This window comes from Durio zibethinus, chromosome 16 (genome assembly GCF_047325235.1).
Source record: "Durio zibethinus cultivar Kanyao isolate XHJ-2024 chromosome 16, ASM4732523v1, whole genome shotgun sequence".
Lineage (NCBI taxonomy): Eukaryota > Viridiplantae > Streptophyta > Magnoliopsida > Malvales > Malvaceae > Durio > Durio zibethinus.
The window spans coordinates 24,645,467-24,658,507 of NC_143177.1; the positions used below are offsets into that span (position 1 = coordinate 24,645,467).

General features: G+C 29.7%; 1 protein-coding gene and 1 pseudogene across 2 annotated transcripts; one reads left to right on the forward strand and one right to left on the reverse strand.

Annotated features, from left to right (window-relative positions):
* Positions 1-648: 648 nt before the first annotated feature.
* On the reverse strand, positions 649-11,406 carry LOC111298764 (kinetochore protein NDC80 homolog; annotated as a pseudogene). Its single transcript, XR_016328459.1, has 5 exons — positions 10,774-11,406; positions 3,319-3,727; positions 2,481-2,727; positions 1,351-1,497; positions 649-1,093 (listed from the first exon to the last, which is right to left on the reverse strand). The product of XR_016328459.1 is annotated as a kinetochore protein NDC80 homolog (transcript).
* On the forward strand, positions 6,996-9,009 carry LOC111298426 (casein kinase 1-like protein 4). Its single transcript, XM_089745698.1, has 7 exons — positions 6,996-7,003; positions 7,118-7,207; positions 7,313-7,394; positions 7,492-7,618; positions 8,026-8,108; positions 8,280-8,337; positions 8,688-9,009. Exons 1-7 carry the CDS (start codon positions 6,996-6,998, stop codon positions 8,846-8,848), a joined length of 609 nt encoding a protein of 202 aa, XP_089601824.1. The 3' UTR covers positions 8,849-9,009.
* Positions 11,407-13,041: the final 1,635 nt, after the last annotated feature.

Here is a 13,041-nt window from a genome sequence, read left to right on the forward strand (position 1 = left end):
TAAATGAAAAACAAAAAGATTTTCTAAAATTTTCTCACACCTTCTGAAAACTCAACCCCCCCCCAATGGTAGGGGAGAAAAAACCGAAAAACAAAAAATTATTCGAAATTATAATATTTAATTTTATTTAAATTAATTTTTTATTTAATTCAAACTAAATATAAATATTAAATTTAAATCAAATTTCAAAAGATAAAAATAAAAAAATCAAAATTAATTATATATTTTTAAATTTTTATAAAATAAAATAATTATTTTATAACAAAATTTATTTAAATATATTTAAAATTATATTAAATAATATAAAAAAAAATTAAAAATCAATAAACCTAATCAAACTGAATCAATAAATTTAATTCAAATCAAATCAAATTATATAAAAATTTAATTCAAACTAAAATCAAATTTTAAAAATTCATAATTTTATATATTATCTTAAAAAATCGAACCGAATTCAATCCGATTTATTATAACTCATTTCAAAAGTATCAAAATTTTGCCATTAATTTTATTTCTCCAAATTTCAGACTTTGTGTCAAACATGAAAAAACCAATTTCTTTTCTTTTTTTAGTTTCTCCTCCCCTCATTTTGCTTTCACTCCTGCCAAACATTATATGGGCACATGGTATGTAAAATTTCCGCAAGACTTTCAGAGAATAATTATCAGCATCATGTGGTAACTTCAAACTTCAAATGGGAACTGTATGAACAAGGATTATAAGCAAAAAAACATCAAACAATTGAATCATAACAAACCTTTATATACGAGGACGGGAATGGCATGGTTTACAGAATATGAACCAGCAGTGAGAAGCAAAAAGACCAAACCTTAGACATAGGCTTCATATTTTCTGTTAATATTACTAGCTTGCATTGTCAATACCAGTGAATTATGCTGGCAATGAACCTTGTAAGTATCAATATGGCAGCAGCAGCAGCTTCAGAGAGGCAGACCCTAATCTCTGAAATTTTGAATTCAACATGTTCTTTATTTTTTGAGACAGAATCAACCACCATATAGAGATCTTATGCATGCATCTGAATTTCCTCTTCACTTCGATGTATTGCTTCTTGCAACCTCAGTTGCAGAGCCTTCGTTGAGGGAAAAGAGAAGTTGATTAAGGATCATACAGGCACTCATATCCTTATTGTAAGCACTGTATTAAAATTCTCACAAAATAAATTTGTTGGGGATTGTGGGGAATTCCAGTCCTCCAAAAATCACAGCATTAGCCTTAAACTGATAAGATCTGCTTTCACAAATACCCATAACTCATAAGCACTACATGACATTTCACATTTTATCTATTTATTTCTAACCAATGAAGCAAAAGACCAAAAATGCCTACCTTTAGAATCTCTACTGCTTCTCTTTCTGTGATATCTAATTTATGAGCCTCAATTTGGACATCCTCAACCATTTTCTTGGCTTCTGCAGTGGATCTATGACCATATTCCTGCATTTCCTTCTTGAGCAAATTTAGTTGGGCTTCAACCTAACAAGAATGATTAATATAGCAGAAGTTTAATCTCTAAAACTGGCCCTTTACAAACTACAAGTTTGAGCATTAGTTACAAACTTTATTTGCATTTCAGACATTAGCACCATTCAAATAGAATTCATAGGAATAGAAGTGATAGAAAAGGGTAAAAATGTAGTAAGTATCTCTGCGTATGAGGGCTAAGGGAAGAACAAAACAAGGTCCAGATAGAATAATGCAACCCTGCAAGTTCTGTTTCAAATTGAGAACTCATGGATCCAAGCTATTTGGCGGTTGGATGCCTTCCTATCATTTTCAAAACAGGATGTATTGTTTTCAACATGAAAAACATCATGGAAAGTCTTGGTTTTGCTACTGCATTCATGTCATGTTTTCAAAACTGAACATAAAAAACCAATGAAGCAACAAAAACAAGTCGCAGGATGAGAAAACTAATACAGGCATCATCTGGCACTGTCTATGTGCTTAGCTACCTTAAAGTAGCAAACAATGATCTAGACCATCACTCAAATGAAGCTAGTACCAGCAGGTAAGGCAAGAAAATGCCTCCATATAAGTATCTCACTAAGGGCAAAGAAAGAATCTATTTGTAAGTGATAATCGAAGTGAAGTTCAGAGTTTAAATACTGTAAGGGACGGAGTTATCAAGCATAACTTTAAGCATGAAGTTTCTGATTTGGAACATCAAATTTTCAGGAACAATCTCTGCCAACTAAAGAGATGCTTCTGTTAGATCCACATACCGTAGTAACCGTACTATTTTTGCATTCCCCAGAAAGTATGCTTTATAGAATTTCAATTTTCATAAAGGTGAGATTGCACAGAGGTTTTGGAGCAGAAACAAATAGCTGGTGCTAAGTTCAAATCCTACAGGTATATACATGCTGATCATGAAATGCACCAAAAAGAAGTAGAAGAAAATGATAATATATATGTACTACTGTCATAGTGTGAAGACTCGATTTCAAAGCACTTACTTCATCAATATGGGATTGAAGCACAGCAATACAATTTTTCTTGCCCTCAATCTTGGTAGCCATTTCTTTGATTTGTTCCTGAAGGATAATCATGTCTTCAAACTTTCTCTCAGAACTCTCCCTTATTTTGTCAGCATAGCTTGCAAGCTCAGGATTAAGTGTAGCTTTACAGTCAAGTCCCATCACCTTAGCATGCGTTGAGCCTTTAGCATTCTGCTCATACTGAAAATCATTACCAAGCTTTAACCTAAAACCACCATAAAAAGTGATAGAAGCACTATTAATTGTTACTAAGAACTAAGTGAAAAACAGCATAAGTTGACAACACAGCAAGCACAAGTTCAGAATCTTAACACAAACTTTACAGAACAGAATCAGAGAAGATAATCTAAGCAGAAGGGAAAAGAAACTCATCCAAGACCCTTGGGCCTAAGGTCATAACAGCGCTTAAGACAACTTCATTATTTTATTACTACTTCAAAATAAAATTTTGCAATAAACTGAAACAAAGGAAAAGACACTAATATTCAACAAATTTTCCGTCAAAAGTTCAATCATACAACTAAGTTAGTCAGTATCCAGTAGCAATGATGCATTCCAATTTCCACCAGGGGTTTACCTTAATTTTCAGGAATCATTCTACAATAACTAAAAACTCATGCACCTAAATTCCACTTTCTAGTATAAAGAGGGATTCACTGATCCTCAGGATTAAACTTACTAGTAACAGGAAACCAAATTTCACATCAAATGCTTAAGCAATAGGTTCGAAAAATACGGTTAGAAATATAAACATGTAGAACACAATGGAGATAAGCAAATTAAAAACTCACAAAACCTCCTAATTCCTTGGTTGCATTCTATTGCAAGCGCCATAAGCTCCTTAAACTTCTGGTTAATAGTAGAATCAAGATCCCAAGACTTATCCTCCCACGAATTTCGCACAACCTCTGTCTCCTCAATATCCCTCTCCACAGCCTTGATATCCCTCTTCATCCTCTCCATATCTCTAGCATTAAAAGTTTGCAACTCCACTCTCTTTTTAAGCTCCTCATTCTCTTCACGATTTCGCCTCCTCTCCTTTTCCTTCGCATTCAACTCCTTCTTTTCCTCCAACACCTTCACCATTGCCCCAATCCTCCCTGTAAACTCTACGATCATAGCATGAAACTTCTTCACATCTTCCTCTTAACACCCTTTTTTTCCTTCTCTAACACTTCCCTCTTCGTTGGCCCCTTCCTTAATCCCTGCAGCGGTTATTGGGTTTCGGGGTTTTTTTGGGTTTTCGGCTGTTTTTGGGGCTTTTGCCTCCAGTTCTCAGACACTCTTTTCCAAAGCACTGGAGTTCTCCACCTCATTTTCCTTCTCTTTCCCTAGCTTCTCCATGAACTCCTTATCCAAAACCTCTGATAAATCATCCTCGCCACGTACAAATCGCATATAACTCTCCAATGTATATACAGTCATGCTATTATTGAGCAAAAGAAGTTGTGGAATTCTGAAATAAATGTTCATTGTGCATTGCTAGATGGACCAGCCGGTGAACGATACCGAGCCAATTGGGCCAATTGTGGGGGTACTAGGGGCAAGAAGCGTGGATTTGTTGAATTTGAAGGAACAACTTAGGGATTTCAGCAGGGAACCTAGGTCGTCTTCGAGCTTGGAGCAAGGGTAATCGAGAAGAGAAAGAAAGGAAGTGAGGATTTGAGAGGTCCTTGGCAGAAAGGGCTTGAGAGGGTTTGGTGGAGAGAAGAGGAATGAAATTGATGCGAAGGAGGCGTTGATAAAGTGGATGGTGGTCGTCTGGAAGGCGCGATCGGAGTAGGGTTCGGCGGCGGAGATGGCGCAGCCCATAACGATGGAGGACAGCCGGCTGTAAGCAAAGCTGAAATCGGAATCACGCGTCGGTTGTGTTACCGGAGGATGGAAGGAGTACGTGCGACGGCCGCGCGTGATGCCCCTCATCTTTTCTAGGTCTATGCGATGTGGTGTTTGATTTTGAGTTTTCTTAGTTTTTGTGCGTTTTCACTTTTCAGCTTTCATTTTCCCGCTCAAATAGGTGTTTTGGAAACCGGAAAGTGACGCTTCTCAAACCGACCTTAACGGCCGCGATGACGAATCATTTCACAGGTCAACTGGTCAACGTGCTACCTATCTCACAAATCCTAAATCCCCAAACTACCCCTATTCACATTTTTAATTTCTGTTTATACTCTTTCTTTCTTTCCCTTCCTCAAAGATCAGGCAGTCCCTTTCTGTCATTTCCTGTGAGTTTAGGGGGAGTATTCATAATAATCGAATCGAACTAATTTAATTCAATTAATTTATTTAACGAAATAATTTTGATCAAATATAAAAATAATTTTACAAAATTTTAATTTTTATTAATTTAATTTTTAATCAAAATAATTAAATTTTAATTAAAATATAATAAAACTTATATATATAATTAAAAATATATAAAATTACTTATTTCATTTTAAATTATTAAAGATTTTAACTTAATATTTTGATACTTGAATATATGTATTAATAATTTTATTTAATTAGTTTTAAATATAAAATATTAAATATTAAAATAAAATTTTTTTATTTTATTATTCACTTAATAAAAAAATTAAACAAATTATTTTTGATTAATTTTTTAAATTATAAAATTTAATTCAATTAATAAAAAAATATAATTTAATTTAAAATAATTTAATTTTAAACTAACCTAACTCACCAAAAGAAAATCATACTCTTGCCTATAGTTATTAGAATCAAATTGGACATTAAACCATTAAATTTTTGAGTTATTAGATTAATGATTCAATCACCGAGTCAATTTGATCAATTGTCATTTTAATAAAAAATATTTTAAATATTTAAATATTTTAAATATTCAAAATTCAGATTTTTAACTCAAATTATAATTTAATAATTAAACTATACAATTATAAATTTTAAGGTACATCATAAACTACAAATTTTAAAATATAAAATTCATAAAATAATTAATTACTAATTAGAAATGAAATTACTTAATAATTTATAAAAAATCATATTTTTATAATTTAATAATCATAAATAATATTTATATATTAATAAATATAATAAATAATAACTAATAAATTATTCTAAATTATTATTATTATTATTATTATTATTTAATATATAATAATTAATCTTTATGTAATAAAAATAAATATATATATAATTAATAAAAAAATAAATATTTATATTTATATGAAAATTAGTAAAAAAGAAATTAAAATCATTTTAATATTTTTATATGAATTTAGATTTTTTTATTAATTTTACATATATACATTTTTTTTATTAATTATTTTTTATTATGGTCAAATAATTAATTTTTTTATTAACATTTTATTTTTAAATTTTATATATTATTGTTTTTATAATTATTTTTAATTATGATATCAATTAATAAAATTTTTATTAGATTATCTTTTTTTGAAAATTATTTATTTTTATATGTATGTAATTTTTTTTAACATCTTTATTTACATGTTTCAAAATATGTTAACATGTAATTAATATAAAATTATAAAGGCTTTGATAGTAAAAAATAAGAATAGGGGTTTTATTTAGATGAAATAGTAATATAATAATTTAATTAGATTATTTTAAATATTTGAAAAGTTTTTTTTATATTTTATTTAAATTTATTAGTTAATGTTAAATCAATTTAATTAAAAACATAAATTTAATTTATTATGTAAATCATCAAATTTTAACTGTTTAAAATGATTTAATTGTAAATTTAATTTAATTATAAAATTAAATCAATTTCAACATGGATTCACTGATTCAACCAACGATGTGGTCCAATTCTAATAACTGTGCTCCTACTTAGGATTTAAGTTTCTCACAAGAAAAACAAAAAACAAAAAAGATAAAACCTGATAAAACGAAAACAAAAATTCTTTATCAAAATCCTTTGAATATCTTTCTCTAGTTTTTACGATCTGATTGATCGAAGTCGTCGATCCAATCGAAGCATGGTACGAATTGTCGGTGGCAAATACAAGCTTGGCCGTAAGATCGGTGGTGGATACTTTAGTGAAATTTATCACGGTTCGTCTCGTCCTTTTTTTTTTTTTTTTTTAAGTGATCCTTAACGATTCTGATTTTTTTCTGCAGCTACGCATATTGACACGTCTGAGATCGTCGCTGTTAAGATCGCAAGTGTCTTTTTTTTTTTTTTTGTAGATTGATGATCTGATTATGGTTTAAGCTTCTTGGTGTAGAAATGAGAGCTAGAATTGTAAATCACTTGATTTTTTAAAAAAATTATGTTATATTTTTATTAATTTAATTTTGGCGGTTACAGGAGAACAATAAAACAAGGCAACCGCAACTGCTTTACGAAGCGAAATTGTACAAGATTCTTCAAGAAGGAAGTAAGTGGCATACTAAAACTTCAATTAATTCATTTATTAAATTTATAAAGATTTTTGAACCATTAAATCATTATTTTAATTAATGTTTAGGTGGAATTCCGATCATAAAATGGTCAGGTATTGACAGGGAAGATAATCTACTTGTTCTCGATTTACTCGGACCGAGTCTGGAAGATCTTTTGGTGTACTGTTCCAGGCAGTTTACGCTGAAAACTGTCTTAATGTTGGCTGATCAAATGGTGGGCAAAAATTCATAGGGCAATGCCGGCGGGATGATTTGGAGTCACTTGGCTATGTACTTTTATATTTTCTAAGTGGAAGGTAGACAAGCTGTTTTGAGTGATTTTTAATGCAAATATGTTTCTTGCCTTTGACTATGTTGGTATTTGTTTGTATAGTCAGCTGACTGAAAATTTTCATCTATAGCCTTCCATGGCAAGATTTCAAAGCTGCCATAAAGAAGCAGAAATATGATCAAACATGTGAGAAGTTGTCCACTCTTATTGAGGTGTGTCTGCGTTTTATGTATCTTTCTGTTCTATATTATGGTTCAAGTATGATTTGATTAACATGCTTTCTGTTTCCTCTGACTTTTGTTTATCAAGGATCTATGTAAGCCCCATCCTGTGGAGTTCACATCATACTTTCATTATTGCCATTACTTGACATATGATCAACGTCCTGATTATGGATTTTTGAAGCGTCTGTTCCGTGATTTATTTGTTCGTGAAGGTATTGCTGGATTCAATCTACCTGTCAATTCCGTAAACAGAGGTTTTTGAGTTGCATAGGGATGCAATAACATTTCTTTGCTTGAAATTGTTGAATACCTGCGATGCTTGGTGGTCTTAATTTTTCTGCACTTGGCATGTACTTTACTCTTGTATCTTCTTCTATGTTCAGAAAAGGCTCATTGTTTCAAAGCATGAGGCCTAACCAATGCTACCGAGCAAGCTGATTGTGATCTATGGTGATGTCCTTGTTAAAATATGCTATTGAGGGGGAAAGAAAAGCATACTGCCAGTTGGCTTATTGGATTTTTTATATTTTTGGCCAAAGGCTTGTTGGACGACATGACATAGATGAAAAATTTTGTTTATAATTTTTGCAAACTATTTTTTGGTTCTTTTTTGTGGTAGGTTATAAGTTTGACTTCATATATGACTGGACGATCAACAAGTACCAGCAGGCCCCAAAAATTAGATCTCAGCCCCGATTATCTGTTAGTATATTGCTCCTTTTCCTCAAAACTTATAACAAAATTTGTTTGTCATTGCATTTAGAATTGCATATATCTGCTTTCTAATATTATAAATTGTAGAACCTCCTTCGTATTTGGATCCTTTAAATGGAGCATTGTTCTTTCTAACAAGATTATTTACCCAAATTACAGCCAATTCCTGGAGGTAGCTGCTGTGATCAATTACCAGTGGGTGTGGATAGTCATCAAGGTTAGCTCCTGTACATCCACTTTGTGCTCAAATAACTGAATGGCGTCTTGAGGATGGTATCTTTAGAAACTATGCCATGCATTTGGATTTGGATGTGGCATCAAGGTCGAAAGAAATTTAATCTTGGTGTCACTTAGGAGTTTAGTTTCCTTTATGAATAAAACTTTAAACGGTATGGGGGTTTATTTTCCCTTATGAATAGAACATTTATTGAAAAAGGGATGATTTTCTAGAATTTTCTTTACCTATGTTGCATCTTGAAAAGTACAAAGTATACTTTAAAATTAACCAATATTAATCTTTTCTTGTTGCTGTGGGGATATTTTAGCAATAGCATCTGATGAACGCAGTGATGACAGTTGGCAATGGAACGAAGGAAGCTGGTGAAGGATCGAGCAAGCCAGTTAACCCGGAGCGCGAGGTAAAGGAAGTACGGGTGGCAGGTTATAGAAAGAATGAAGAAGATCGCATGATTGGCAAAGCCGTTAGCATTGGGAATGGAGATATGTGAGGTGGCAAGAAATGAGCTGGAACCGTTAGAATTATGATGATTAGTGATGATAAAACTCTTGTACTTCAATACTTAATAATTGGTGTGCATATATATATATATATATATATGATTTTATTGTATCGAGATTATTTAATGAATTATTTGATTTTTTATTTGAATGGATATGAGAATGAATATTATATTATTAGTATAGATATGATGATAAGTATGATTTTAAATTTATATTAAATATAAAGATAAAAATAAATAATATAATACTCATCCATACTTGTATCTTATATATATTTAATAAATAAATTTTTTATTAAACAATATAAATTATTATTTTAGATTAATTAAAATTAATATATTTTTATTGAATACATATTAATATGTATTTATAAAAAATTAATTAAATATAAAAATATAAAAATTTTAAAAAATAAAACAATAAATTTTTATTTTTATTGTTTTTAAATGTTTTAAGATTATTTATACCTATTAAATATCAATAGATAAAAATAATAAATTTAAAATATTTATTAAATATGAATATAAAAATTGATATAGCCTACCTATAGCTAACCTTCTTTTCTATTCTCTGTCTATTTCTCGTGTCTCATAATTTTATCTTCTTCCCCTCCATCACTATCAACCATACGTCAATCCATTGCATAGCATTATAAAAAAACCCATAAAATTGCAAAATTCCTCCCTTTTCTTTCTCAGCTTGCTTGTCCCTTAAGCCCGTGATTTATAATTAAAGGGCTAAATATTTCTTTAAGTCACAAACATAAGGTAATTCCTAAAGCACTTGTTTCGCCGTCGTTCTTTCTAGGACTGAGACTGGATTTTATATAGCCACAAGATTACGTAGCTTAAAAAAAAAAATTTAAAGAATAAAATAGCATGCTTTGACTGCCGATTTTAGGTTACTGAAGCTAGGTAACCATTTTGCTTAACCTTTATTTCCTCATCCAAAACTGGTTTTTAAGTTTTTCACATCCCATCTCCAATGGTTTCCAGGATGATTATTCAATGCTGTTGAATCACATATGTGTTACTTTATAAAATTAATAGATAAGATAAAAAATTTAAAATAAATTACATAAATATACATTGAAGTTTAATGCGATTTAAATTTACTTTGAGATTTAAAATAAATTACATAAATATACATTGAAATTTTGGGTTTTTTGAGAATACAATTTTTACTGTTAAGAATTATATAAAAAATCAAATAAACAATTAATTTACATTTCACGACCACCAAAAACCCATGGACAATCATTAATAAATCCAAAAACCCAAAAACAAATTCAACATCAACTAGAAAAACTCACAAAATCTAAATTCATTATAAATTACTTACACATAACAAACTCACAAAATAACAACAAATCCAAATAACAACCATAAGAACTCATCAACAATGATTTTATTCTATGGGTTTTGGTTTGAATTTTTTTGAAATTTTTGGATTTTTAAAATACAGAGAGGAAGATGGAAAAGATCAATTGGTAACACACACCATAATAATATACTTTTCCAATATTTGATCCCCTTACTTAGCCTTACGTAGAATTCATGTTTTTAACCTAATTTTTATTTGAAAAATCTGAATATAAAAAAAATAATTAGAATTTATTGATTAGATGTTAACGATGTTAATAAAAACTAATAAAATGTCATGGATATATGGTTCAAGATGATTAAGTATATTTTTTAAATTTCAAAGGTTAAACTCAATTCGTGTTAAATTTAAATATATATTGTGTAATTTACCAAAAAATTTATATAAAAATCTTTATGCTGGTCATTTGGCCGTATCATGTAAAAAACAAGGAGATAGGGCTGAGATGTAAAACCATTATATGGGCACCACAAGAAGTGATAGCAGCGCTATTAATTGTTACTAAGAACTATGTGAAAAACAGCATAACCTTAACACAGATTTTTGGGGCTTTCGCCTCCAATTCTCAGACACTCTTTTCCAAAGCACTGGATTTCTCCGCCTCATTTTCCTTCTCTTTCCCCAGCCTCTCCATGAACTCCTTATCTAAAACCTCTGATAAATCATCCTTACCGCGTATAAATCGCATATAACCCTCCCGTGCATGTGCAGTCATGCTATTATTTTTAGCAAAAGAAGTTGAGGAATTCTGAGATCAATGTTCATTGTGCATTGCTAGTTGGACCAGGCAGTGAACGATGCCAAGCCAATTAGGCCAATTGTGGGGTATTAGGGACACGTAGCATGGAGTTTTTGAATTTGAAGGGGCAATTTAGGGATTTTAGCAGGGAACATAGGTCGTCTACTTGTCTTCGAGTTTGAAGCAAGGGTCATCGAGAAGAGAAACAAGGGAAGTAAGGATATTTGAGAGGTCTTTGGCAGAAGGGGCTTGAGAGGGTTTCGTGGGGAGAAGGGGAATGGAATGGGAGGAGAAGAAGGCGTTGATAAAGCGGGTGGTGGCCGTCTGAAAGGCGCGATAGGAGTAGGGTTCGGCGGCGGAGACGGCACGGCCTATAATGATGGAGGAAGGCCAGCTGCAGGCGAAGCTGGTATCGGAATCACGTTACTGTTATGGAAGGAGTCGGTGCTATGGCCGCGCGTGTCGCCCCTCGTCTTTTCTCAGTCTAGGCCAGGCATTTTTTATTTTGAGTATTTTTTTCAGCTTTTCATTTTCCCGCTCAAATGTGTATTTTGGAAACTGGAAAGTGAAAGTTGCTTATAGGCCCACCAACGGTGTCGTTTTCACTGATTCCGCATTTCTTAAGGAATATAATGATTTTTTTTTCTTACGTATTATTTTTTATGAATGATTTTTTTTTTTAGTATATTGTATCCAAACTTTTTTTTTATTTTTAGTAACATTATACTTAGTAATTATTAAATATATTTAGCAGCATAAATTACGAAAATATTAAATATTGTGTTCCAATAATACAAAAAAAAAAAAAGAACTTGTCTAACCTTTTTTTTTATAACATTGATGATTAAAATTTATAATATCAAAATCCATAATTACATTACGAATTTTTCACGTGATTTAATTAGTAACATTAAGTTATTGAGATAATAACTACAAAAATACTAAACATTTAGATATTACCTAACTTTTTAAAATTTTTTTAGAACATTTAATAACCTTTATATTATTTTTAGTAATTTTGGCATACAAAATCAATAACCTCAAAATACACGATTATTTTACATAAATTTTATCTAATTTTTAATTCATCAATTATTAAATCTAAAAAATCTTTATAATTTCTCGATAAATTTGGTTATTGCGATAACCTTAAAATATATAATTATTTTATGTAATTTTTAGTAATATTAAATGTACTTATAAGTCACTTGCATGGATGTTTGATACCATAATGTTACTTAGATACATGGAAGTATTGAAATTGTTATAGTTTTTTCTTTCTTATAATCCATTGTATTAATCAAATAATGCTATAATTTAACCTTTTGATTATTTATTATATTATTATTACAATTTGTCATATTAGTATTTTTGATAAAAAGTGTTAAAAAAGGAGAAATTTACTTTATAAAAATATGATATATAGTTTTTAATTAAAGAAAGCGATTGGCTTATTTAAAACAGTATTTTTATAAAAATAATTAAATAAAATACATATTTTTAAGATTATATTTATTTTTGTTAGAATATTTTATTTATTGTTGGAACATTATTGTTATAATATTTGATTTTAATATTATATGCAAAATTTGGTGTGGTTTTGTCTTGCTTTAATAATTGTTAATTAAAAGTTAAAATTATGAATTCAATTTTTATTTTCTATCATCAAATGACTCATAAATAACTATATCTTAAAAAAAAAGGTTTGAATATTAAATTAATAATATAAATCATTCAATGAAAAATAAAAGCCAAAATAAATTCAATGAAACAAATTATTCTAGTGATAATTTTAAACATAAACTTTATATAATGGTAAATTTTAAATCAAATAAAAATATATATATATATTATATTACAACATACAAAGTTACATGATAAAATTTATTTATATGAATGTTTAGGTGGATAATCTCTTTTAATAACACATATGATGATACTTATATTATTTATTTACCAAATAAATTTTTTAATTAATTATTTAAATTGAATTTTTTAATAATTATTTAAATTGAAATCCAAATATATATAAAATTAATTTTTTTGCACAAAATTTAA